Source organism: Enhydra lutris, unplaced genomic scaffold (genome assembly GCF_002288905.1).
Source record: "Enhydra lutris kenyoni isolate GAN:26980312 unplaced genomic scaffold, ASM228890v2 scaffoldscaffold20, whole genome shotgun sequence".
Lineage (NCBI taxonomy): Eukaryota > Metazoa > Chordata > Mammalia > Carnivora > Mustelidae > Enhydra > Enhydra lutris.
The window spans coordinates 20,017,123-20,044,830 of NW_019154104.1; the positions used below are offsets into that span (position 1 = coordinate 20,017,123).

Sequence of the window (27,708 nt, forward strand, 5' to 3'; positions counted from 1 at the left end):
AAAAAAAAAAAAAAGTTTAAAAAAATCTGTGTACAAAACGGAAAGAAATCTGTGTATTTCCTTGATGAAGATGCTTATACAGATTACACAGAGGTTTCTTCTGAAATGCAAACTATCTGCTTTCCGATGTTACCTCCTGTCATCATGGACTGGAATGCAGCTAGAAAGAAAAAAAAAAAACCTAGATTATATGAAAACATAAATATCGCTATCATACATGTTTATCAGTACAAACGCATACATTTAATTTGAATAATTTCTGCAATGATTTTAATATTTAGAAGGAAACTGTCATGAAAAGAAGCCTCAAGTGAAACACTGACAAAGTTACAAGATAAACTAACCCAATTTATATCTTAAAAATGTGCTTTTTACCCAAACTAGAAATGTTCATATCTACCTCAATATTCACTGTTTAGAGTCTGAAGACTAGAATAAGTAAGTATGAGGATAAAATGTCAGCAAAAACAATTTTTCAAAAACTATTAAAAATAGGGGCGCTGGGGTGCGTGGGTGGCTCAGTGGGTTAAAGCCTCTGCCTTCGGCTCAGGTCATGATCCCGGGGTCCTGGGATCGAGCCTCCAATCAGGCTCTCTGCTTAGCAGGGAGCCTGCTTCCCCCCTCTCTCTCTGCCTGCCTCTCTGCCTGCTTGTGATCTCTGTCAAATAAATAAATAAAATCTTTAAAAAAAAGAAACAGGGGTGCCTAAGTGGCTCAGTAGGTTAAGCAGCTGCCTTCGGCTCAGGTCATGATCCCAGGGTTCTGGGATCGAGCCCCACATCAGGCTCCCTGCTAAGTAGAGAGCCTGCTTTCTCTCCCTCTGCCTACTTGTGCTCTCTATCTCTCTCAAATAAATAAATAAAATCTTTTTTTAAAAAAAACTATTAAAGATAATAGAAATCTGGGGTGCTTGGGTGGCTCAGTTGGTTAAGCTTCTGCCTTCAGCTCAGGTCATGATCTCAGAGTCCTGGGACTGAGCCCAAGGGCAGGCTCCCTGCTCCCTGCCTCTTCTCCTGTCTCTCCTCCCTCTCCCGCCCCACAGCTCATGCTCACTCTCATTTTCAAATAAATAAAATCTTAAAAAGAAAAAAAAGAAATCTAAATATTGAAAATGTGTTTAATATAATCTCATGATGCCTTAGAATTATTCAACCTGGGGACACCTGGGTGGCTCAGTTGATTAAATGTCTACCTTGGGCTCAGGTCAAGATCTCAGGACCCTGGGATAGCCCAGGGTTGGGGCTCCCTGCTGAGCAGGGATCCTGCTTCTCCCTATTCTTCTGCTCCTTCCCCAACCCTCAAGCTCACTGACTTGCGTGCTTGCCCTCTCTCTTTCTCTCTCTCTCTCTCAAATAAATAAGTAAATAAAACCATTCAACCTGAAAAAGTTACCTAGAAGCTAAATGACTTTCATGATTGTTACATTTTTTTTCATAAATTGTTTCAAAACCAAAGAAACATTTATTATTTGAAATGTGAAAACAATACTTCTTAAATACCACTATGCTGAACTTTAATGGGAGTTTGATTAAGATATTTAAGTAAACCTGCAGAATGGTTTTACAAGAAGGAAAGAAATGATTTAAAAAGAAAAAAACACCAGGGAAGTAGCATTCAAGGAAAAAAGGGAGTATTTGTGCTAAGCTCATGCATATAATAAATAAATCTACATTCATCTTACCTCCCATGTTTTCCAATCCATTTGTCACAGTCTCTCTGATCTGTAAATCAAAACAGCTACATATAGTATTCTCAAGTTCAATGTATCTATTTACAGTTGACCCTGAACTACATGGGTTTGAACTGTGTATGTCTATTTATACACAGATTGTTTTTATAAACACAGTACAGTACTATATATGTATTTTCCCTTATGATTTTCTTTCTTTCTTTCTTTTTTAAGATTTTACTTATTTATTTGACAGAGAGAAAGATCACAAGCAGGCAGAGAGGGAGACAGAGAGAGAAGGGGAAGCTCCCTCCTGAGCAGAGAGCCCGACGCAGAGACCCTGAGACCACGACCCAAACCAAAGAAAGAGGCTTATTAACCCACTGAACCACCCAGGCACCCCTCCCTTGTGATTTTCTTAATAACATTTTCTTTTCCCTAGTTTATTATAAAGAATACAGTATAGGGGTGCCTGGGTGGCTCAGCCATTAAGCGTCAGCCTTTGGCTCAGGTCATGAGCCCTGCATCAGGCTCCCTGCTCAGCAGGGAACCTGCTTCTCCCTCTCCAGCAACACCCCCCACCAATCCCGTGCTTGTGTTCCCTCTCTATCTCTCAAATAAATACATAAACTTTAAAAAAAAAGGATACAGTATAAATTACACGTAACACACAAAACATGTAATCAACCGTTTATGTTATCAGTAAGGCTTCTGGTCAATAGTAGGTTATTAGTAGTTTTGGGGGAGTCAAAAGATACACTATGATTTTCAACTACATGGAGGGGGAGGGTGTCAGCACCTTTAAACCCTGAGATGCTCAGGGTCAATTTTAATATTCTTCATTTTTGCAAAGGGCAGCAATACTATTTAGCACTGTCTAAAAATAGACATTCTTCATTTCTTGGAGGCAGCACAGAAGAGTTTCCTATAAAATGATTTTTAAAATTTTTTTTTTTTAAAGATTTTATTTATTTATTTGTCAGAAAGAGAGAGAGAGAGCAAGCACAGGCAGACAGAATGGCAGGCAGAGGCAGAGGGAGAAGCAGGCTCCCTGATGAGCAAGGAGCCCGATGTGGGACTCGATCCCAGGACGCTGGGATCATGACCTGAGCCGAAGGCAGCTGCTTAACCAACTGAGCCACCCAGGCGTCCCTGATTTTTAAAAATAAAGTCCTCTTGGGGCTCATGGATGACTCCGTCAGTGAAGCATCTGGCTCTTGATTTCAGCTCAGGTCACGATCTCAGGGTCATGGGATTGAGTCTAGCATTAGCTCTAGGCTCTGGGCTCTGCAGGAAGTCTACCTGAGATTCTCTCTCTCTCTCTCTCTGGAATAGGTAGATAAATCTTTTAAAAAATAAAATCCTCTTTTCCCATTGTCTGATCTTCTATTGATAATATCACGAACTATACAACCTCTTTCCAAAATCAAAGTACATAAACATAAGCACACACACATGTAACTTTGCCTATGATTTGTAAGCTTCAAGAACATCCTAGGTCAGGGTCTAGACCCCAGATTAATAACTCTTGATTTTCAGCCACCAACCAAGATTTTTCAGAATATCGGGGAGGGAACAAAAGAAGTATGGTGGTAGAGGGTTAGGGGTACAAAGAGGTGCTTATAAGATTTTTGAGAAAGCATGGCTTCTAACACACAGTAGCATTCCATAAATATTTGTTAAAGTAATGAATATTAAAATTTGGAAAAAACCACATATTTATCTTGTAATACAGTCTAAGAAATGTAAAGGTTAATGAAATCTTAAATAAAGGGACTAACCAGAGAGAGTTTCTCAATTAGGAGGTTATACTCACCTGGGAGTAAAACTTAATTTACAACATTTAGTACAATTTTGTAGTAATTTTTATTATGAAGTTAATGTTTGCTAACATAAACTCAACTAACATAAAAGTATCTTAAGTAGGGGCACCTGGGTGGCTCAGTGAGTTAAAGCCTCTGCCTTCAGCTCAGGTCATGAAACCAGGGTGCTGGGATCGAGCCCCGAATCGGGCTCTCTGCTCAGTGGGGAGCCTGCTTCTCCCTCTCTCTCTGCCTGCTTCTCTGCCTACTTGTGATCTCTGTCAAATAAATAAATAAAATCTTTAAAAAAAAAAAAAGTATCTTAAGTAGCAGACAAATGATAGCGATAAAGAACAGAAGCAAGTTCTACCTTTAGTTTTCCTTCTTTAAACCACTGACTCAGCTGTAGAATGCCAGACTCAAATTTGTCCCTATAGTTCAACACCAGAAATCTTTCTCTGTAGTGGAGAAGAAAAGGATAATGATCAGAAATTATAGAGGGTGAAATAGTCCAACACCAAACCATTCCAGAACTTTAATATCTGTTAATCTTTCAAACATTAGGACTTAATCACACAGAGTCTGGTCAGATACAGTTTTGTTATTTTTGGTGTAGTTACAGGTGTAAGTATAGTGGACTTCTATTGTCTGGCCGGCATCCAGAACTCTGTTTGGTAATTAGCACTGTGATTTTACTTTGTGGGTGATATCCTTTCCCTACCCTCCTGTGACCAAAGCCAGGCCAGTCTGAGCCAATAAGTATCAGCTTTGGGACTTAACAAAATGGGAGAGAGCTGTTCTCTTTTTTGCTTGGGTTACTAACCAGTATAGGACTAGAGGTAATAGTCATCCTCTTGCTGTGCTGCAAGAGAGCCTGCGAGGGAACAAAGCCACCCCAAAATAAAGAACAGCCCAGAGGTAGAGAAAAACTGAGTGGTGATGCCACCATGCCAACCTTTTATCCAGCCAAATCTAAGTCAATGCTAATACCGGACTTCTCAGAAACATGAGCCAATAAATTTCCTTTGCACTGAAGCCAATGTGAGTTTCTATTACTTGGGGAAAAAAAGACTTGCAAAAGATTGATAGGACAGATGCATTTTTTAGAAAGTTTTCTGCCAAAAAAAAAAAAAAAAACAGAAAGATGGGGCGCCTGGGTGGCTCAGTGGGTTAAGCCGCTGCCTTCGGCTCGGGTCATGATCTCAGGGTCCTGGGATCGAGCCCCGCATCGGGCTCTCTGCTCGGCAGGGAGCCTGCTTCCTCCTCTCTCTCTGCCTGCCTCTCTGCCTGCTTGTGATCTCTTTCTGTCAAATAAATAAATAAAATCTTTAAAAAAAAAAAAAAAAGAAAGAAACTTTTCTGCTAGGGAGCTACTTTGCAAAAACCTAAATATTGAACTGGCTTAAAATGTATATTTTCAAGCTTTATTTAATAAGAAAAAGTTATAGGGACGCTTAGGTGGCTCAGATGGTTGAGTGTCTGACTGCTGATTTAGACTCAGGTCATTGTGTCAGGGTCAGGAGATCAAGCCCTGCATTGTGCTCCATGCTCAGCGGGGAGTCTGCTCTCCCCCTTCTCCCTCTGCCCCTCCCCACCATGCGCACAAGCATGCTTTCTCACTCTCTAAAATACATAAATCTTTTTTAAAAATAAGGAAAAGTTATATATGAAGAACAATGCATTCCATATACATCTATGATCTTTAAACTCATGAATCTGGTAATAAGGGGAAAAGGGGAGACCATACCTTATGATGTTTCTTTCTTTTTGGATTGCTTCTATGGCAGGGGGTAGTGGAGGAGGGTAAGGCACATCTTTGTTATACTGAGAAATTTGACCACACAGGATGATATGGCTGTTCTGATTCATCTGTTCAGAGAAAACTGAGGATTATACCCTAAGATACATGCCTTTGCTATGTTTACTGATTTTATGGCTGCTTCAATGCCATGAATGCCTCCTTGATTATTGTTACTTAATCATTTGGTGCAATTAATTGCTTTTACTTTGAAGATTTATGCCTGATATGTATTTAAGAGTTTTAATTAGCTAGGAAACAAGTCCCCTCCAAAGGAACATAGAGGTAAATGAAAGTTTGGTAATGTGCACAAGAATTACACTTGTGTCACCATTGTTGCTACTATTAGTAGTAGCAGTAAAGAATTTCCTTGGATTTAAATAATTTAACCTCAACTGCACATAATTTTACATACAGTAAAAGACAATGCGGTGTTAATAGCTAATGTTCATATTTTATAACATTATCAATAAAAATATGTAAATACCTGTAATCTATGTAAATCCTTTCCCTACCCAAAGCCAGAGGCCATGGCTGTGACTTAACTGATAGGGAGTTAGGGTCAAAACTTCACCATTTGAACAATAAAAATGTGATTTTATTTTTAAGTAATCTCTATATCCAAGATGGGGCTAGAACTCACAACCCTGAGATCAAGAGTTGCATGCCTGACCAACCAAAACAGCCAGGCATCCCTACAACTAATTCTTGACAAAAATAAATTGCAGGTGAAAATATACTATTGCTAGCAAAGAACTGAAACTGATACTCACGTGCAAATTCTGCAAGCAAATAGAAGTAGCTGTAGCAAGCTTTTTGGTCATTTAATTACAATACTGACCATCACACTATTTCTCACAATAAACCCTAGAATTTTATAGAGATTTTTTTTCTCAATATCAGATAAAAAGACAGTACAAATAAAATATAGTATTCAAATTTATAACAAACAAATCGGCACACAACCTGACTTATCACTGTATCACTGATGTCACCACCAACATTGTCAAAGTAAACATCCACTCCAGCTGGGCATAATTCACAGAGCTGTTCTGCGACATTCCCCTTTTTATAATTAACTGCAGCATCAAAACCTAGTTCTGAGGTCAGAAAGAGGCACTTCTCCTGCGTTCCACAAATTCCCACCACTCTGGAACAGCCCATCAAATGGCCGATCTAAGGGGGAGATTTTAAAAATCAAACAATTTTCTGTTACCACATCTAAGTGTAAAAATGTGAAAGCACACAAGATATGACAAGTATATGACAGTATTCATCACAATTAGGTTTGATTACAGAGCTGCTGGCTTAAAGGAATTTGAAACCAAAAGAATTGAGACCAGATATAAGGTCACTCCTAAAAAAATGAAGATTGACTAACATGAGACTTAGTTTTAATGTTACAATCACACAATTCAAAGCTGATTTCATAAAAGAAATAGACTCAAAACATCACTATCTTGCAGTTCATTATTTTTCAGGCCTCTGAGGAATTAAAATCACTACTATGATAAAATGTTTTGTTTCAATGGTTTTCACACCATAAAGGCTGTTATTCATAAAACATAAATAAATAAAACATAAATTTACTTAAAAATTCTATCATAATCCTTATTATATTTCTAGAACCCAGTAAGTGCTCTCTAATTTGAAGATTTTCAAAAATATGAGTTTGCCTTTTAATTCATGAATTCCAGATAGGTACTCTATGAGCTTCTTCCTCATATTGATTAAAGCAATGCTCTAGAATTTACCATGTCTGTTTTTGTTAATAGAGAACAAGATACAAAAATCTACATTTTTCATGTTGTTATGAAGAGAGTCTAAGCACGTAATAACATCATTTCTACCCAAAATGTGTAAAATGAATATTATAAATTTGTTCAATTTTATATTTTAAACTATATACATGTATCCAGAAATTTGATTATGACCACTTATTTTAGAAAATCAAATTAATTCTCAGAAATTTTACCTGCCCGGCCAAGGATCCACAAGCACCAGCAGCTCCACTAACAACCATTGTCTGATTAGATCCAGCAGTTATGTGACCTTTCTCCTGTATCCCAATCAAGGAAGTCAAACCAGGAATACCTATAGCTCCAAGAAAGTATGAAAGGTGTCCGTCCACAAGTTGTGGGTCCACCTAAAAAAAAACATATAACTTTAAAAAATAATACTAGGAATTCCTGTTTTAAGTCAACAATGTAGAGACAACCTGTTATGGACTGTTGTGTCCCCCCCAGATTCTTATGTTGATGACCTAACCCTTAATGTAACTATATTTGGAGATAGGACCTTTAGGGAGATAACTAAAGTTAAATAAGGTCCTAGGGAAGGGACCCTAATCCAAAAGGACTTGTTTCCTAGTAAGAGAAGGAAGAGACACCAGAGCTCTTTCTCTGCATGTGCACAAATGAAAGGCTGAATGCCCTGTGAGGACACAGCAAAAAGGCAGCCACCTGCAAGCCAGGAAGAGAGGCTTCACTATAAACCAAATTTTCCAGCACCTAGATCTCAGACTTTTAGCCTCCAGAACTTTAAGAAAATAAATTTCTGTCGTTTAAGCCACCCAGTCTATGGTATTTTGTAATGGCGTTCCAAGCAGACTAATAAACAACCCAATATGGTTTCTAGAACAGTAAGCCATTCTTCGGTCTTGCTAAAATTCTATAATTTACTTGTACAAAGTAAAAAAGAAATGAATATTACTTCTCTTTATGGCAAAACAAACAAACAAAAACTTTAAGGAATTCTCACATGAAAGACACTAAGCATTCTTTCTCATCAGTGCCCCAAGTATATAAAAATTAGAGAAGAAATATTTAAGGGGAAAACATTAGGCAGAATTGGAAGGTTTTAAAATCTCTGAAAATAAATAAATAAATAAAATCTCTGATAATTCCAAAGTAAGCATTTATCTATATAAAAATCAGTTCAGGGGGGCACCTGGGTGGCTCGGTGGGTTAAAACCTCTGTCTTCGGCTCAGGTCATGATCCCAGGGTCCTGGGATCGAGCCCCACATCGGGCGCTCTGCTCGGCAGGGAGCCTGCTTCCTCCTCTCTCTCTGCCTGCCTCTCTGCCTACTTGTGATCTCTGTCAAATAAATAAATAAAATCTTAAAAAAAAAAAAAATCAGTTCAGGGGCACCTAGATGGCTCAGTCAGTTAAGCACCTGCCTTTGGCTCAGGTCATGATCCCAGGGTCCTGGGATGGAGTCCCGCATTGAGCTCCTTGCTTGGTGGGGAGCCTGCTTCTCCCTCTCCCTCTTCTCCTCCCCCTGCTTGTACTCTCCCTCAAATAAATAAATAAAATCTTAAAAAAAAAAAATCAGCTCAAACCCCAAGAGTTCTCATTGTTGATGCTTAAAATGTACCATAAAATATAATTTCTTTTAATTACAGAATAAAATGAGGGCTCTCAACTTTCTAGCATTTTATGTTTATATGTTTACCAGGCCCTCTCAATAGTTAATTATACTTCTACATTCTCTGTGTCTATTTTTTATCTGTAAAGTTAGGGGGAATTTGGATAAAAAGAAATGATATGGAAAGACTCCCTACCATAAAAATTTTATAATAATATTTTAATAATATTTTATTTAAAATAAAATTTTAAATAATATTTTAATATATTTTATAATAATATTATATAATTATATAATAGTATTTTTTAATAATTAAAAGTTTAATTATCCACCAAAAATAATTAAGATTCACTACATTATTTTGATTTGTACTTTGATTTGATGTCATAAATTTGATTTGATTTGTCATAAACAAATAAAATGGCAGTTTGTATTCAGTAGTCTTAATCAACTACCAGTTAAATCTACTGTATACATAAAGGTAATTGAGATGTGAAAGTCAATGATACTCAGAAAGCAGACTCCCTGCTTCTCCTTCTCCCTCTCCCTGTGCCCCTACCCTGCCCCGCTTGTGCTCTCCCTCTCTCAAATTTAAAAAATTAAAAACTCTTTTAAAAAAAGTACTAAAATTGTATAAAACTTTTAAGAAAGTCCTAGTCATATTTCTCATAGCATTTAATGTCCACACTCATCTGTGAGAGAGCTACACTATTTTCTTCTTCCACATGTGGAAGCTAAGGGCCAGAGGCATGAAGTAACTTCCCTGATGACATATATTAGGTTGAATTACATGAAGCTACCAGGTTTCATAGGGAAAAACAGACAAATATTGGTAATTTCACATGATTCAAGTAACAGCAGAGACTGAACTCAGGACTTTGATAGAAAAAGTCATTTCAAGAACAAACCAAATGCACTTCTTAAGTTAAATGGCAATTTCTCAGGAAACTTTTTTTTTTTAAAGATTTTTATTTATTTATTTGTCAGACAGAGATCACACGTAGGCAGAGAGGCAGACAGAGAGAGAGGAGGAAGCAGGCTCCCCGCCAAGCAGAGAGCCCGATGCAGGGCTTGATCCCAGGACCCTGGGACCATGACCCAAGCCGAAGGCAGAGGCTTTAACCCACTGAGCCACCCAGGCGCCCCTCTCAGGAAACCTTAAAGCACACAACTCTAAGGGGCCTGCTGGTTCTTGGCATAAAATATTTTTTGATGCTTACAATTCAGGTTTTATTTTATAGTTGCAAAATTTGAGAAATAAAATACAGAAAACACCACCATCCGCTAATAATCTAAGAACTGTCATATAGTTACGGCCAACAGTGGAAAAGAAACAAAGGTTTTCCACATTTTGGAAGCTATCTAAAAGAAAATACATGCTTTTATTATTTTTCCCTGATAACAAACTGAATGCCAAATGCACAAAGTAAAAATTAAACCGGGGAAGGGGGGGAGGATGGAGAGAATCCAGATATTGCATATTATATATCACCTTTTCTAGGCTATTTCCATCCAGAATAACCTTGGTTTGCCAGGGCCAATAAAAGGAAGTCACAAAATCGCCTTTGGTAAAATTAATGTGTTTGCTTTCTTCGACAATCCCAATACCTCCACCATCAACCACTTGAGATAGCTCCCAAGGTCTTATGTAATCAGTACCAGTGTCTTCATTCATTCTGCAACGCTAAAAGAAAAAAACGATTATGGTAATTCTGCCTGGCAATACCAGCCAGTTTATTAATTTACCTCAGTACTAAAAGAAAGGTATATAGTCAGTAATGTCAAATTAAGTCTTAGTCAAACAAATTATACTTATCTTAAATTCTATCTTCCTTTCAGTTATTTTTTATCCTGAAAAAGGGATGTATCCCCTTCTCTAATCAGTAAAGAAGTATAATTAGAAAGGTCCACAACTTTGTGAACAGACTAAAAACCACTGAATAGTACACTTTATTTTTTTTAAGTTTATTTACTTATTTACTTATTTTTAGTAATCTCGACACTCATCATGGGGCTTGAACTCATGAACACCAGATCAAGAACTGCATGCTCTTCTGACTGAGCCAGGCAGATGCCCTTGAACTGTACACTTTAAATGTATAAACTGTATGACAGATGAATTATATTTCAACAAAGCTGTTAAAATTTTTAAACAATTAAAGTAGGTACTATTACATTACACTAGCAAACATAATACAAAATACTGCATCAGTGCTTTCAATGGATTGTGTCAAATTACATACACTTACATGTTGCTATTATAAAACTTTACATTTTTTCTAGAAAACAAACCGGCAACATATAGACCATATTACTACTCATTTCTACTGACCTAGCGATTCTGCTTCCTCCATGGAAATAACCCAAGAAGAAACGAAACAATTTTTACACGGTTGTTCATTACAAGTCAGACCAAGCATTACATCATACCGCCTAACCTCAGGTAGATGTTCTCTTTATTCTATGAAGACAAAATGTCACAGAAGCACCACACCTTTCCACAGGACTAGAGCTAAAGATATCTCTGAGAAGCAGTTAAGACTCTCTTCTTCTCTGTGGCTCACTCTTGCCCACTCATGAAGGCCAAGGTGTAGAGGCAGTGTGGGAGACTGAAAAGACAGATGGGTACCTCATTAAGGCGCCTCATGTGGCACAGTTCAATTCACCAGGGAAAAGGACCCAACAGGGATCTGAGGCAGAAACTTCTATGACAATATACTTACTACACTTCTGCTAGCGTCCCCCTCCCAAGTATTCATGGAAAGCAAATGCAACAGCCACTGAATACTGCCAGACCAAGGACCTGACCTTCTTTCTCTCCTTTTTTAAGGTAATTTGCTTTTTTTTTTGCTTTTATTTTTTTTTTAAAGATTTTATTTATTTATTTGACAGTCAGGTATCACAGGTAGGCAGAGAGGCAGGCAGAGAGGGAGGGGGAAGCGGGCTACCTGCGGAGCAGAGAGCCTGATGTGGGACTCGATCCCAGGACCCTGAGTTCATGACCTGAGCCAAAGGCAGAGGCTTAACTCACTGAGCCACTCAGGCGCCCCTGCTTTTATTTTTTAAAGTAATCTCTACACCCAATGTGGGGCTCGAACTAATAACCCCATGATCTAGAATCACATACTTTACTGAGCCAGCCAGGTGCCCCCCGAGGACCTCTTAAAAGAGGCTAACAGAGAAAAGAGGAGCAAGTAACTCTCCATAGGTAAACAAATGATGTCAACACAACAGAATATTATATAACCACCAAAATAATATTTGGACTAGTTTTTCATATCTAAGTATGGATATAAAGTCACTTAAATATCAAATCAAAGTAGTATATATACATTAAATACAACCATTTAATACTGTGTACACTGGTGATTAAAATTAGTTATGAACTTGAATATATATTTTTTAAGAACAATGTCTAGTAAAAGCAACCAAGATGATTTTCTTCCCTCCTTCCTTTCATTAGTACTTAATATTAACACCATGCTAGTGACTGGAGATATAGTGATAAATAAGAGCTCTGTCTCCATAAGTTTACTCTTTATTAGGAAAGACAGACATCACGATGCCTGGGAGGCTCAGTTGGTTAACTGACTTCACCTCAGGTCATGAACCCTGGGTCTTGGGATCAAGGACCACATCAGGCTACTTGCTCAGCTGGGAGTCTGCTTCTCCCTCTGGCTGCTGCTCCCCCTGCTTGTGCTCTCTCTCTCTCCCTGACAAATAAATAAAATATTTTTTAAAAGAAAAAAAAAAAGGAGGAAAGACAGACATCTAATAACTACCCCAGTAATTCTTCATTACAACTAGGATAAATGCTATAGATCAAGGTCTTGTTTTGAGAAAATGTAACAGAGAGAGGACTAGTCCGAGGGTTCAAGGTAATTTACCAAAGCAAATCCTTTTAATGCAGGCTTTGAGGGAGTAACAGGAGTTGGCCAGGGAGAGAGGAAGACAGAGGGAGAGAGGAAGACAGAGGGAGAATATGCTTGTTTTAATCTGTACTCAGGATTTTTAGTCAGGTATAGTCAAATGACAGACATAGGGCCAACTGCCAACAAACTCTTGAAGGAAGAGTTTATCACTTATAATTCCCAAGAGGAGCAGCACACCATACCACACAGGGCCACACGGGGAAGCACTAGAGTTAATGAGGAAGAAAAAGCAGCAACAGGACAGGATGGCCCAGGGGTTTTTTTGTTTGTTTTTGTTTTTTTTTTTTTTCTAAACGGCCCAGAGTCTTTACTGTGGTTTCAGGGGTAAGAAACAGGCAAGAGAGACTGGACAAACTTGAGTAAGTTTAGGATTAGACAGTTGGAAAATTTCTGTGGGCTCTGATTATAAGGGTGGTCCCTAGTTGTCTGGCACCTGACCCTTTGGGGATTTGGGCCAGGGAAAATATTAGCTTGGTGTGTAAGAGTTAGACGAAGGAGGTGGTTGCTATGTTTCAGGCAAGATGTTTGTTATCTCTAAAAATATGCTGGTAGGGGCAGTCTCTCCAGGATTGGGAAGACCCCTAAGATATGAAAGCATTAAAAATACAGAAAAGGGCTCTTCCCCTAAGCAGCCTGAGGTGACCTCTGAAAACGGTTTGCTATTTGCTTGACCCAAAAGAGGCTACAAAATCATGCAAATCAAGAGGTTCAAATCTCTGTGTTCACTTTAAGAACACACATGAAACCACCCAGGCCATCAAGCGTATGCGTATCTGAAAAGCCACCAAGTATCCAAAAGATGTCACTTTGCTGAAGCCGTGTGTGCCATTCTGTCGCTACAGTGGTGGAGCTGGTAGGTGTGTCCAGGCTACAGAGTGGGGCTGGACACAGGGTCGGTGGCCCAAGAAGAGTGATGCATTTTTACTACACATGCTTAACAATGCAGAGAGTAATGCTGCACGTAAGGGTTTAGATGTCGATTCTCTGGTCATTGAGCCCGGCCAGGTGAGCAAAGTCCCCAAGATGCAGCATAGAACTTACAGGACTCCTGGTGAGATGAACCCACACAGGAGCTCTCCCTGCCCCATCGAGATGATCCCTCCTGAAAAAGAGCAAACTGTCCCTAAACCAGAAAAGGAGGTTGCACAGAAGAAAAAGATATCCCAGAAGAAACTGAAGAAAACAAAAACTTATGGCCCAGGAGTAAATTCTGCACAGAATAATTGCAAATTAAAAAAATACAGAAAAGGAGAAACATGACTAATATAAGGCTTAAGCAAAAAGGACCACTGGTGTGTTACACAAGTAAGAAGCCCAGTGTGGCCAGGGTACAAGGGGAAGAAGTAAAGTAGGGGATGGTAAGGCTGGGCAGGCAAACAGGGACCAGACTATGAAGCATCTTAGACCACATCCAGAAAGTTAGTCTTTATCTCAAGACTAAAGGAAAGCCATTAAACATAAAGGTGACATGATCAGTTACTATTGTAAAATATCGTTCTGGCTGCAGTGTGAAAGACCATGTAAGGGGGAGTATATGCAAGGATACCCCACTGGGAGAGAAACAATGGTGATCTGGACTAAAGAGATGTCCTTGGAGTTTACGGAGAAGTGGACTGAATTGAGATGTACTTAGAAGTAGGACCCGCAGGACTTGAGATTGACTGAGAATGAAAAGACAAAATTCTCAAGAAAAAGTCAGTTTTGTAGCATGAAATGAGTGGATGGAGAAGCTATGTACTTCCCTGGAGGAAACAGGCGTTTTCTGTTTTTGTTGTTTTGAGGTTGGGGTATTCAGAAGTGGAGGTCATGAATTTAATCCATGTTATAATCTTAGGTGTTTCATCATCTCTCCTAAAATCGTTGGGTCAGAGGCGCCTGGGTGGCTCAGTGGGTTAGAGCCTCTGCTTTCAGCTCAGGTCATGATCCCAGGTCCTGGGATTGAGCCCCACATCGGGTTCTCTGCTCAGCGGGGAGCCTGCTTCCCCCCACAACCCACTCTGTCTGCCTCTCTGCCTGCTTGTGATCTCTGTCAAATAAATAAATAAAACCTTTAAGGAAAAAATCGTTGGGTCATAAATTTCTCTCACTATAAGACTCTCAGAGGGAATTCTGAATAGGAAGTTTGTTCCAACTTAAAGAATACTGTGAAAAACACATCCTCTCTGCTTGTTTTCAACTATTCCTTTTGGACTGCTCTACTTGATTTTTAAAACCCTTCTAACCTTGAACGTTGGCTTTACTTTGATGAATTTTTTCCTCTTAATTTACTTTGTACTTATTATCCTGGGCTTCAATGATATGCTTCCCATTTTGTTCATCAGGGCATTTATAATCCTTAGTGCCCTGAGCTATGTCTTACATATTGAAGTGTTTAAGTCTTAAGAAATCCAAGCCAGTCATCATCAAGAATTGACTCTAAGTACTAAATAGCACACTGTCATTTTTCTCCTGAAAAATGGTAATTATTCTCCTCACGTGATTTGCTTAGCACAGTCTAGAGTTCAAGGGCCATAGCTTGACTGAGCTTGTCTTAACTGCTACTGAAAGGTGGAGCATCTTTAGGTCTGTGGGAAATCAGCAACCTAATTTAACCCTCTGTATCAACTTGAACATTTGTCTATTTAGAATGTCCTAGACCAATCACCACCTCATTTCCCTAGCCCACAAAGAAAAATTTCTTCCTACACCAAAGAAGAATCTTGAATGAAGTCATCAAATTGCTTTCCACTATTAGTACAATCAAGTGTGATTGCTGTCACTGAAAGAGGCTGAATTGTACTCCTGGATCAGAGAGAAGAGGAGCCTTCCCAAAGCTACAACTCTCCCGGCAGAAAATGGCACTGTCATGGGGCATCCACTGTAAATAAAGCTCGAGAAGAGGTAAGGCAGGATTTTCTTTTTCCTTTACTTTGGCACTTTAAAAGCCAAAAGAAGGAGGCAAGCAGACAGTACAGAAACAGTAATACAGAAAGAGATCATAAAATTGCCTATTTGTTTCTTTGGCCAACTTTCTACTTTTCACAGACTAATGTATAGGAACTTTCTGCATGTCAATCATTATCATCTTTTTTTCCTAATTATATTGCAAATGTTTATGTTTGCCATTTATCTTTTGATTTTGTACATGCTATTTTGTTTTACAAAAGACAGTGTTTTTTTTTTTTTTAAGATTTTATTTATTTATTTGACAGAGAGAGATCACAAGTAGACGGAGAGGCAGGCAGAGAGAGAGAGAGAGAGAGAGAGGGAAGCAGGCTCCCCGCTGAGCAGAGAGCCCGATGCAGGACTCGATCCCAGGACCCTGAGATCATGACCTGAGCCGAAGGCAGTGGCTTAACCCACTGAGCCACCCAGGCGCCCCAAAGACAGTGTTTTTAAAATAGTCATATTCATCAATCATGTTTCTTCGTATTAGCTGGGTTTACTGTCATTCTTATAAAGTCTTATATTCCCCAACATCATTCAATTGTTAACCCAGACATATACATATATCTCTTAGAGAGTTCAAGATGTGCTGGGGCGGGGGTGGAGCAGAGGAGGAGAGAGAGAATCTTAAGCAGACTCTATGCCCAGTGCAGAGGCAATACATGACCTGAAATCAAGAGACAGATGCTTAGTAACAAGAGTCATCCAGGTGCCCCTTTATAGTTTCATTTTTTTTCTTTAATTTTTTAATATCTCTTGGAATTTATTCTATTGAAGTGTTGAGCTAAAAACGTAATTTTTTCCCAAAAGTATACAGTCAACTGATCCAACAGCTTATTGAATAAGCTATCCTGATTTCCTTTTAACTTATTTTACATAAACAAAAGGAAGCTGTAAAACTAGTACAAAAGACAGAGATTAATGAAATAGACAATAGGAAAAAATACAGAATATCAACAAAACCAAAAGTTGTTCCTTCGAAAAATTAACAAACTGACAATGTTTTAGCTAAACTGACCAAGAAAAAAGTAGACAAGACTTAAATTACTAAAATCAGGGGTGCCTGGGTGGCTCAGCTGGTTAGGCAACTGCCTTCAGCTCAGGTCATGATCCTGGAGTCCCAGAATCGAGTCCCACATCTGGCTCCCTGCTCGGCAGGGAGTCTGTTTCTCCCTCTGACCTCTGTCCTCTCATTCTCTCTCTCATTCTCTCGCTCTCTCCCAAATAAATAAATTTTTTTTTAAAAAACTTTAAATTACTAAAATCAGGAATGAAAGAAAGGGTATTACTACCTATCTTTCAGAAATAAAAGGATTATGAGGAAATACTAAGAACTGTATGCCAATAAATTACACAACTTAGATGAAACGGACAAATTCCCAGAAAGACACAAACTACTGAAGCTGACTCAAGAAGAAACAGAAAATCCTAGTAGGCCTAAAACAAAGATATTGAACTAGTAATTTTAAAACTCTCCAGAAAGAAAAGCCCAGGCCAGACAGCTTCATTGGTGAATTCTACCAGTCTTTTCAAGCATACCAATTCTTCACAAACTCTTCCAAAAACAGAACAGGAGGAAACAGGGCACCTGGGTGGCTCAGTGGGTTAAGCCTCTGCCTTCAACTCAGGTCATGATCTCAGGGTCCTGGGATCAAGACCCTGATCTCAGGGTACTGGGATCAAGCCCCACTTTGGGCTCTCTGCTCAGCAGGGAGCCTGCTTCCCCCCACCCCTGTCTACCTCTCTGCCTACTTATGATCCCTCTCTGTCAAATAAATAAAATCTTAAAAAAAAAAAACAAAAGAACAGGGAGCCTGGGTAGTTCGGTGGGTTGAACCTCTGCCTTCGGCTCGGGTCATGATCTCAGGGTCCTGGGATCCAGTCCCACATCGGGCTCTCTGCTCGGCGGGGAGCCTGTGTCTCCCTCTCTCTCTGCCTGCCTCTCTGCCTACTTGTGATCTCTCTCTCTGTCAAATAAATAAATAAATAAAATCTTTAAAAAAAAGTTTAAAAGAAAAAAAAACAGGAGGGAACATTTCCCAACCCATTCTGAGGCCCAAATTACCCTAATACCAAAGTCAGGCAAACACATCCCAAGAAAACAAGAGACCATGAATATAGTCTCATAACCTTATGGATGCAAAAAAAAAAAAATCAACAAAATAGTAGCAAACTAAATCTGATAACATATCAGGGCACAGAGGTGGCTCAGTCACCCAAATCAAGCCCCACATGGGTCTCCGCACTCAGCATAGAGTCTGTTTGTCCCTCTCCCTCTGCTCCTCCTTCCATCTGCACACACACACACACACACACACACACACACACACACACACACACTTTCTCTCTCTCGAATAAATAAACAAATAAATCTCAAAAAAAGAAGAAATCTCAGGAGTACCTGGGTGGCTCAGTTCGTTGAGCGTCTGCCTTTGTTTGGCTCAGGTCATGATCCCAGGGCCCTGGAATCAAGCCCTGAGTCAGGCTCCCAGCTCAGCAGAGGACCTGCTTCTCCCTCTTCTCCTTGCCTGTGATCTCTCTCACTACCTGTCTCTCTCTCTCTCTCAAATAAATAAGTAAAATCTTTAATAAAAAAATAAATAAATCCAACAACATATCAAGGAATTATACATCTGAGACAAATGTCATTTATTTGAAGAATACAAGAGTGATTTAACATCTAAAAATTAATTAATGTAATAAACCATTTCAAGAGATTAAAAAGCAAAAACCCCAAGATCATCTCAAGAGAAGCAGAAAATGCATATGACAAAATCTAAAACTGCTTCTGGGGGGAAGGAGTAAGGAGGACTTTATTATTTAATGGGCACAGAATTCCTGTTGTAGAAGATGAAAAATTTCTGGAAATGGAAAGCGGTAGCTGCACAACATTGTGAATATTCCTAATGTTGCTGTATTATACATCTGAAAATTGTTAAAATGGCATATTTTGTTATATGTATCTTATCACAATAAACAAAATCCCTTTATGATAAAAGCATTCAACAATCCAAGAACCAAATCAGGAACAGGAGGAAATCTCCTGGGCCTGATAAAGGGCAACTACCAAATCCCACACCATACTCAATGGTAAAAGACTGAATGCTTTCTCCCTCAGATCTAAGAACAAGATAAAGATTCTACTCTCACCAGTTCTATGTAACACTGTACTGGAGGTGCTAATCAGGCAAGAAAATGAAATAAAAAGTGTTTGTGTAGGAAAAGGAGAAGCAGGGGCGCCTGGGTGGCTCAGTGGGTTAAGCCGCTGCCTTCGGCTCAGGTCATGATCTCAGGGTCCTGGGATAGAGTCCCGCATCGGGCTCTCTGCTCAGCGGGGAGCCTGCTTCCCCCCCCCCCCCCGCCTGCCTCTCCGTCTACTTGTGATCTCTGTCAAATAAATAAATAAAATCTTAAAAAAAAAAAAAGAAAAGAAAAGAAAAGGAGAAGCAAAAACTATTTCTGTATTGAATCTAAGTCTACATGCCTGAGGGCTTTTCAGCTGTAGTCCTAAACAATATCTTTCAACAAATCTTTCTCTAAAAAGGAGTCGTTCCTTCAAAACGAGATCAACTGGAGGGGTGCCTGGGTGGTGCAGCTGGTTAAGTGTCCGACTCTCCGTTTTTGCTCAGATTGTGATCCCAGGGTCATAAGACTGAGCCCCGTGTCAGGCCTCAACCTCAAGTCCGCTTGAATTTCTCTCTCCCTCTCCCTCTGCCCCTTCCCACTGCTCTAAAATATATAAATAAGTCTTAAAAAAGAAAAAAAGAGAGACCAACTAGAATAAAGGTCTTATACAGAGCCTGCACTGTAAACTCGATCAATCTGAGAGAATTTCCAATCTTAATCTACTATCATCAAGCTTTATTTACTACTGGGAAGTGATCTAGACATTTGAAAACCTGATTAACCACATGTACTACTATTATGAAAACATTCTTCTACAACATTCCTTCAGAACACTAGTGAACAGCAAAGGCAATCTGTAATTCCCAGGTATCAAGATATAATTGCTCAAGTGTTTATCATAAGGATTGCACAATATTAAAATGCAACATGAAAAATATGAAAATAAGATTAATTTTCACCAAATCACAAAATCCTGATTCTTACCATGTAAGGATCCACAGAAAGATAAAGAGTTCTCACTTGTACTTGTCCTTCATTAATATTGTCTGATAAATTTACTTCTTCTACTCGGAAATTTTCTGCCACTGGATTACCATTTTTTCCTAAAATATTATGGAAAATATAAAATCAGAACATTACTTTCCCATGTAATTATTTGTTATTCTTTAGAAGGTAACTCTAGGATTCAGATAACTCCCTTTTAATACAGACACGAATAAGTCTACATTGTTTTGTAATTTCTCTGTTACAGAATATAAATTCTTTAGTTTTTTTTTTTAAGATTTTATTTATTTATTTGACAGAGATCACAAGTAGGCAGAGAGGAAGGCAGGCAGAGAGAGAGGAGGAAGCAGGCTCCCCGAGGAGCAGAGAGCCTGACGTGGGACTTGATCGCATGACTCTGGGATCATGACCTGAGCCGAAGGCAGACGCTTTAACCCACTGAGCCACCCAGGCGCCCTCTTTAAATAGTTTCAACTGCTCTTGATTTTCCCCAAGAAGTTCCTGTGGAATATTGCTAACTTCAAAATTTCTTTTTAAAGATGATTACAGATAAATCATTTCATCTGTTTTAAAATTATAGGATTTCAAAAAGTGAAAACTCACAGCCAGTTTAAATTACGAAAATTCAAAATTTATAAGGTAGCAGAAACACCACATCAGCCAAAATAAATACTTAAGTCAACATTCCTTCCTCATTTTAAGAAGAAATGGAAACTTAAATGAATACAATTTTTTAAAAAAGTAAAGTCTTGGGGCACCTGGCTGGCTCAGTTGGTGGAGCATGCAACTCTTGATCTCAGGATTGTGGGTTCAAGCTCCACAACGGGTGTGGAGCCAACTTTAAAATAAATAAATAAATTTTAAAAGTTTGAAAATTGGAAGATTGAAAAGAAAAATTTGTAAGCAAAAAATGCCATCACTAAAAGTATATTCTTATTCAGTTATGTTTAACATAGGCAAACTTTCTCTGTTGATTAAATCATCAAACGTGTAAGGTGGGAATAGATGTAAAAATGTTAATCTAACAACTCACTTTATTAAAACTGAAGTTAGAAAATGTAAGTGGGGGGAAAAAAAAAAGACAAGGTAAGTGATTTCCCCAGGCCACACCTAAACAGTAAAATCAAAGCAGCATGTGCCCAAACCTCCCAGGTTATTTCCACACCTAAGTTTCTATGATTCAGGTTAAATGTCAGCACAGACATAGGTCAGTGCTTTTCACATAAGACAGAAAGGCAAGTTTTAAGAATCGACAATGTATGCTACAATGAAAAAAAAAAGAGCCATCCTTATTTGTAATATAACCTCTTAAATATAATAATTCCAAAATACCTTTCTTCTTCAACAAATGGCCTTAACAGGTAATTACTTAAAAATTGAGTATTACAGGGCACCTGGGTGGCTCAGTGGTTTAAGCCTCTGCCTTTGGCTCAGGTCATGATCTCAGGGTCCTGGGATGGAGCCCCACATTAGGCTCTCTGCTTAGTGGGGCGCCTGCTTCCCCCTCTCTCTCTGCCTGCCTCTCTGCCTACTTGTGATCTCACTCTGTCAAATAAATTTTTAAAATCTTAAAAAAAATACATTAAAAAAAACTGAGTTAGTTTCTTCTAACATCTCTAGTAGGGTTAATATCTTCCTAACTTTAATTTACCACATTATTACTTTTTTTTTTTAAGATTTTATTTATTTATTTGACAGAGAGACACAGGGAGAGAGGGAAAACAAGCAGGGGGAGAACGAGAGGGAGGAGCAGGCTTCCTGCTAAGCAGGGAGCCCGATGTGGTCCCCCATCCCAGGACACTGGGATCATGACCTGAGCTGAAGGCCAGACGCTTAATGACTGAGCCACCCACCCAGGCGCCCAACTGTTACTTTTGTTCCTTCATTTTCATTAATAATCATCAAAGACTGGGGTGCCTGGGTGGCTCAGTCAGTTCCGTGTTCCACTCTGGATTTCAGCTCAGGGCCTGCTCTCAGTCATGGGATTCACCTGACCTTGAGCTCCTTGCTCACCAGGGAGTCAGCTTGAGATTCTCTCCCCCCCTTTCTGCCCCTCCCCCTGCTCTCTCCCTCTCATAAATAAATAAATCTTAAATGGAGCGCCTGGGTGGCTCAGTGGGTTAAAGCCTCTGCCTTTGGCTCGGGTCATGCATGGTCTCAGGGTCCTAGGATCAAGCTCCACATCGGGCTCTCTGCTCTGCGGGGAGCCTGCTTCTCCCTCTCTCTCTGCCTGCCTCTCTACTTGTGATCTCTGTCAAATAAATAAATATAATCTTTAAAAAAATAAATCTTAAAAATAACAATAATAATTATCAAAGACCACAGCTGTTCATTCATCACAAATACGTACCAGGTCGGGAATTCAATACCACTCTTTGTACAATCATCACCTCGATGTACAGTGGTCTCAGAAGATTTCTGTATAAAATAACTCCTATAAACAGAAATGTTTTTTAAATCACAAAGTCTAAAAATGTTTAACAATTTTTAAAAAGAGCATATTTGTGTTTCTGAAGGAGAGGAAAAGTCATATTCAGGATCCAGAAAAGATATAATCTCCTGTCAGAGTTTGCCTCCTAAAGCAAATATATAAAGGAAAACCAAATCTAATTAGAATTTTTGGCTAACAGGAACAAGTTCAAAAGACTAAGACAAAATGTTTTTGGCCTCGTAATTCAAGCACATTCATCTTTATACCATTATGATTACGCCTCCCACTGTGGCTTGATTAAATGAAAACAAGATATATTCCTCTAGAACTAAACAGTTGATCTAGTAGCAAAATAAAAACACTAGTCGAATGAATAAATAAAAAAAAAAATTAAAAAAAAATAAAAATAAAAACACTAGCTGCTTGAAATGTAACCAAATTTTCAAAAATGATTTTATTCATTAAAATGGAAATTAAGTTTTGTTTATAATAGAAGTAAAACATCAGGGTGCCTGGGTGGCTCAGTTGGTTAATTCAGTTCAGGCCTTCAGTACAGGCCATGATCCTGCAGTCCTGGGATAGTGTCCCACGCTGGACTCCCTGCTCGGCAGGGAGTCTGCTTCTTCTGCTGACCTCTCTCCTCTCATGTACTCTCTCTCTCTCTCTCTCTCAAATAAATAATAAAATCTTAAAAAAAAAAAGAAGAAGAAGAAGAAGAAGAAGTAAAACATCAGAGTTGCTTGGCTGACTCAGTTGGAACAAACATTTTTTTAAAAAATAAAACACTGGAGTGACTGAGTAGCTCAGTTGGTTGGGCAACTGCTTTTGGCTCGGGTCATGATCCTGGAGTCCTGGGATCAACTCCGCAGGGAGTTCTGCTTCTTCCTCTGACCTTCCCCCTCTCATGCCCGCTCTCTCTCTCTCTCAAATAAATAAATAAAATCTTTAACAAAAAAAAAAAGGTAAAACATTAAAAGATTTGAAATCCTCACCTTATAGGAAATTCTGTAATACAGAACGGCAAAATAAGAAGGTGAAGGATCAGTTTATTCTGGATTTTCAATTTGAACTAATGAAAGAAACAAAATGAGGTTCCAGTGCTGGCACTATCTAACTTGGGGGAAACAGCCCTGAGCTTAGCGAATGCTACTATATGCCAAGTACTACTGTGAGTGCTATGAAATCTACACACACACACACACACACACACACACACACACACACACACACACACACATATTCATTTAATATTTAACGTACATATTCTTTTTTCAAAGATTTTAAGTAATCTCCACACCCAGTGTGGAGCTCGACCTTATAACCCGGAGATCAAGAGTCACAGGCTTGGGACACTTGGGTGGCTCAGTCAGTCAGGTCTGCCTCTGGCTCAGGTCACGATCCCGCTCCTTACTCAGCAGGGAGCCTGCTTCTCCCTTGACCTGCGGCTCCCCCTGCTTGCGCGGCTCTCTCGAGCGCGCACTCTGACAAATAAATAAAATATTAAAGAAAAAAAATTCACATGCTCTACTGACTGAGCCCGCCAGGCACCCCAAATATATACTCTTTTAATCTCCTAACAATCATATTAAGTAGTGTTATTATCTCCATTTTACAGAAGGAAACTGGCCCTTAAAGGGTTTAAGCACCTGCCTAAGGTGGTGGAGCTAAGACTTAAACCCAACCTGCCTGACATTCCAGAGCCAATCTCTTAACTACTACATAAAAATTTCCATCCTGTATGTTTAAGTTGTTTGACTTCTAAAATACTAAGCAAACATTATCTTTCTTAAAATCAATATACATATTTACCACTTCTGTCTTCTCTCCTTAGATATTTTATCTTTAGTACATAACATTGAGAAGCCCAAAGGAAAACAACTGTATCAACCACTTATTTTTTATAACAATTGCAACATATTTAGCTCTTTACATTTCTAATTTTATATTTTATATTGTAAAAGATTTTATACAGCAGCACATTTAGACATTTGACAACCATCTATAAATCCATTTGACATTTAATAATCCCTTGCCTTGTATCACTGGGTAGTTTTGTTTATGCATGACTCTACCACTAATCCAGTTTCTAAATTTGCACGATATTTCAATTTCTTCATTTTTCTCTGTACCTTATAAAGTACTGGAGTATCCTATATAAACCTGATATTCATACATACTCCAAAGTATGTTAAATAATCATCACAGGGTAGTTCCCAAATCTTGCTTCCATAATATTTAAATGGAGATAATTTATATGGAACTTTCACATACATTCCATTACTTATTCTTTAAAACAAAGTTATATAGATAAATGTATTACTATTCTCATTTTATGGGGAAGCAAAGATACAGTTAGTACCCAAGATCACACAGCAGGTAAGCAAAGGAGTTGGGACAGGTATATACTCTTCTCATCCCAGATCTCACATGCCTCACTCTATGCACTATTGTCCCACATTCTCCCCCAAACAGAGTTTTTACATATACAGCCACATAATGATGTCCAACTCTCCTATAGGTACTCTTTCCTAGAGGAAGGGAATTCTACTCCCAATTAACTAAATGATGTTAGGAACATTCAGTAAGACAGAAGAAAAAACATTGCTTTCTTACTTTTTGTAATGTATGTTTTTATAATCTCAATGGTTGTGACATTAACGGCTAGCAGCCCTCAATATCCATTCTCTCTTTCATGCACGTTTCCCTGCTAAAAGACTGCATTTCCCTGCTTCCCCTTAAAACAAATCCCAGACATCATCCTATTGCCAAAAATCCCTCTGTTTGCATCTCTGGTAACAGATTATTTTAAATACAAACACTATACCATTAACCTGACACAACTGGCAATATAGATAATTCCTTAACATTATCTAGTACCTAGTACATATTTAAATTCCTTGTCTCAAACAAGTCTTTTTTTTTTGTTTTGCCAATTACAGGCAATCTATTTTTTTTAGTTTATTCCCCCCTTTTTTAATTTAAACTCAGTTAATTAACATATAATGTATTATTGGTTTCAGAGGCAGAGATCAATGATTCATCAGTCTCATGTAACACCCAGTGCCCATTATATCATGTGCTCTCCTTAATATCTATCACCCAGTTACCCCATTCCTCCACCTCCCTCCCCTCCAGCAACCCTCAGTCAAACATGTCCTTTTACAGTTGGTTCATTAGAATCAGGATTCAAGGTCCACATACTCCATTTTGAGTCTCCTCTCTTTTATTTGATGCCATTGATTGTTGAAGAAACATTTGTTGCTTAATTCCTTTGTCTATGGAATACCCTTTGACTGCTCCCTCATGTGTCATTTACCTCATTCTTCTATCTTCCTCATCCACCCCTTAACCCCAATCCCTGACTAGTAGTTAGATCTAGAGATTCGATGAGATGCAGGTTCAGTTTTTAGACAAGAATCTTTAAAGGTGGTGCTATGTGCATCCTATCTCATCACGTCAAGAAGTCCAAAATGTCTTGTGGGACTAAACATTTTTTTTTTAAGATTTTTTTATTTATTTGACAGACAGAGATCACAAGTAGGGGGGGTGGGGCGCCAGGCTCACTGCTGAGCAGAGAGCCCAATGACCCAGGACCCTGGGACCATGACCTGAGCCGAAGGCAAAGGCTTTAACCCACTGAGCCACCCAGGTGCCCCTAAACATATTTTTAAAAGGAAATTTTCCATTTAATAACCTTACGCATTAACTATGGAAAATTAAAAAACAAAATTTTCCAATTGGGGCTGTATCCACAGATAACTGCCCTGAAGTGATTACTAACAGCACCATAATTTTCAGTCTTCCCAAATGAAGTTTCATATTTGCCTTCTTCTCTGATTACTTTGTGCATGCTTTCTTTAAAATATGCACACTGCAGATTCGTCCAAATACTGTTTATCAGCATGAAAAGTACACTATCAAATTTCTCTCCCTCTGTATTAAATTTCAACGTTTTCAACTATAACATACTAAAATTAACTAAGATACGATAAAATTAACTAAGATACAATATCCCTTGATAGCACAACAAACACATTTAAAATATAAAGAACTTGATTTAGTTACAAAATCAAAATCTTAAAATATGACATACCTAGCTGTAGATCTGAAAACAGAGGTGTTGGTGATTACATTCATCTCTAGTAGAGGAGTAGGGAAGACACTCAACTCTTGATTGACTCACATTAAGCATACCATGTTTGTTTGGTATGATATTAAGTGGGTTTCCAATTATGTTAAGTATTATCCCAAATAACACCAGATCAATGCAACTGAAAAATTCACTCCCACCCCACATCAGGCTCCCTGCTCAGAGGGAAGCCTGCTTCTTCCTCACCTACTCTCCCTGCTTGTATTCTCTCCCTGTCAAATAAATAAAATCTTAAAAAAAAAAAAAAAAAAAGAAAGAAAAGAAAGATTCACTCCCGTGCTGGTCATAAAGAGTGTGTCATCTGACCGTCTACGTTGTAGCCTAGTATTAGGAAAAGGGCACTGAACTAAGACAAAGTACCTGGTTCTAATCACCTGACCGGGTTCTAATCACATGGGATCTTAGGAAAGACTCCTCTCCCCCAGTCTTCCGAATGTTACTAAGTGCCAGGAACTGGGCTAAAGTTTTTATTTTTTATTTATTTATTTTATTTTTTTTGGGGGGGGGGCTAAAGTTTTTATAATCATTGTCTCGCTTAACCCCTCCACCCAACAACTCTACGAGGATGGTACTGTCTTTCACCCCCATTTTCTAGACGAGGAAAGGGAGCAACAGAGAGGTCGAATAACTTGCCCATGTTGGCACAACTGGTAAAGACCGACACTGGAACCGACACTCAAACACAACACATCCCAGTTCCGAATCATGAGCTTCCTAATATCTTTCTAAAGAAACACTTCCCTATCCTGATCTCCTTCAATTATCCTGCCATAAACGGCTCTGCTGACCACGGCCTTGTTGTAAAAGGTGGAAATCTCTGGGATATCCTTCACTCTTTCTGGCTGGCTGGTCGCTCCCTCACCTTCTGCCCAAGTCGAATCTGTGGGGATTCCTGCCTGGCTCTTCGCCCATCCCACCGACCTCACCGTCCTCTCCAGCTCCCACTACCACCCATTCACATGGAAGTGAATAAAAACCCGCGTCCACAGCCCAAATTTCAAACTGGCTTCCCCTGTGAGCGCCGAGAGGATAGGGATTTGTGTCAATGATTTACGTTCACTCTCTGGCACATGATAGATGCCCAATAAATATGTGCTAAACTAACGTCCCAGACGCACCTTAAAAACACAATTACGTCCACACTCGAGGTTGCTTAATCCCAACAGTTCAAAAAAGAGAACCTGCCTCTGTTTCTTCTGTAGCATTCCCTAACCTAGTGACCTAGGCAATAACGCCACCGTCGCCGCAGCTCCAGGAGAAAAAGTGGAGGTCACCCCGGCCTTTAGATCCTCCCACACCCGGAAGACGCCAGCCAGCTCGCGGTTCGCGGTTCGCGGCCCGCAGCTGTGGGGCCGCCCCTCTCCCGGCACTCACCGCCACGCAGCTGCGGAGGAAATCTCGCGCGGTGTCAGGAGCCGGCGAGGGGCGCGCCGCGCGACCTCAGCCCGCCGAACCCAGTACGCAGGCGCACTGCTAGACCTGCGCTCCTCGCCTCAGCGCCC

The 27,708-nt window shown here is 39.2% G+C and overlaps 1 protein-coding gene and 1 pseudogene across 4 annotated transcripts; one reads left to right on the forward strand and one right to left on the reverse strand.

The window, feature by feature from the left end:
- Positions 1–27,708, reverse strand: LOC111148630 (prostaglandin reductase 2). 4 transcript variants are annotated; one of them, XM_022505373.1, is made up of 10 exons: positions 27,581–27,708; positions 21,976–22,059; positions 19,605–19,723; positions 10,130–10,321; positions 7,245–7,415; positions 6,236–6,445; positions 5,219–5,340; positions 3,842–3,929; positions 1,682–1,721; positions 1–160 (listed from the first exon to the last, which is right to left on the reverse strand). In XM_022505373.1, the coding sequence occupies exons 2-10, from the start codon at positions 22,010–22,012 to the stop codon at positions 84–86; spliced, it is 1,056 nt and encodes a 351-aa protein (XP_022361081.1). In that variant the 5' UTR covers positions 22,013–22,059; positions 27,581–27,708; the 3' UTR covers positions 1–83. The 4 variants fall into 4 exon arrangements, with proteins under 4 accessions (XP_022361081.1, XP_022361082.1, XP_022361083.1 ...); XM_022505374.1 differs by lacking the exon at positions 27,581–27,708 and adding an exon at positions 27,325–27,485; XM_022505375.1 differs by lacking the exon at positions 27,581–27,708 and adding an exon at positions 26,150–26,173.
- LOC111148631 lies at positions 13,251–13,776 on the forward strand (annotated as a pseudogene).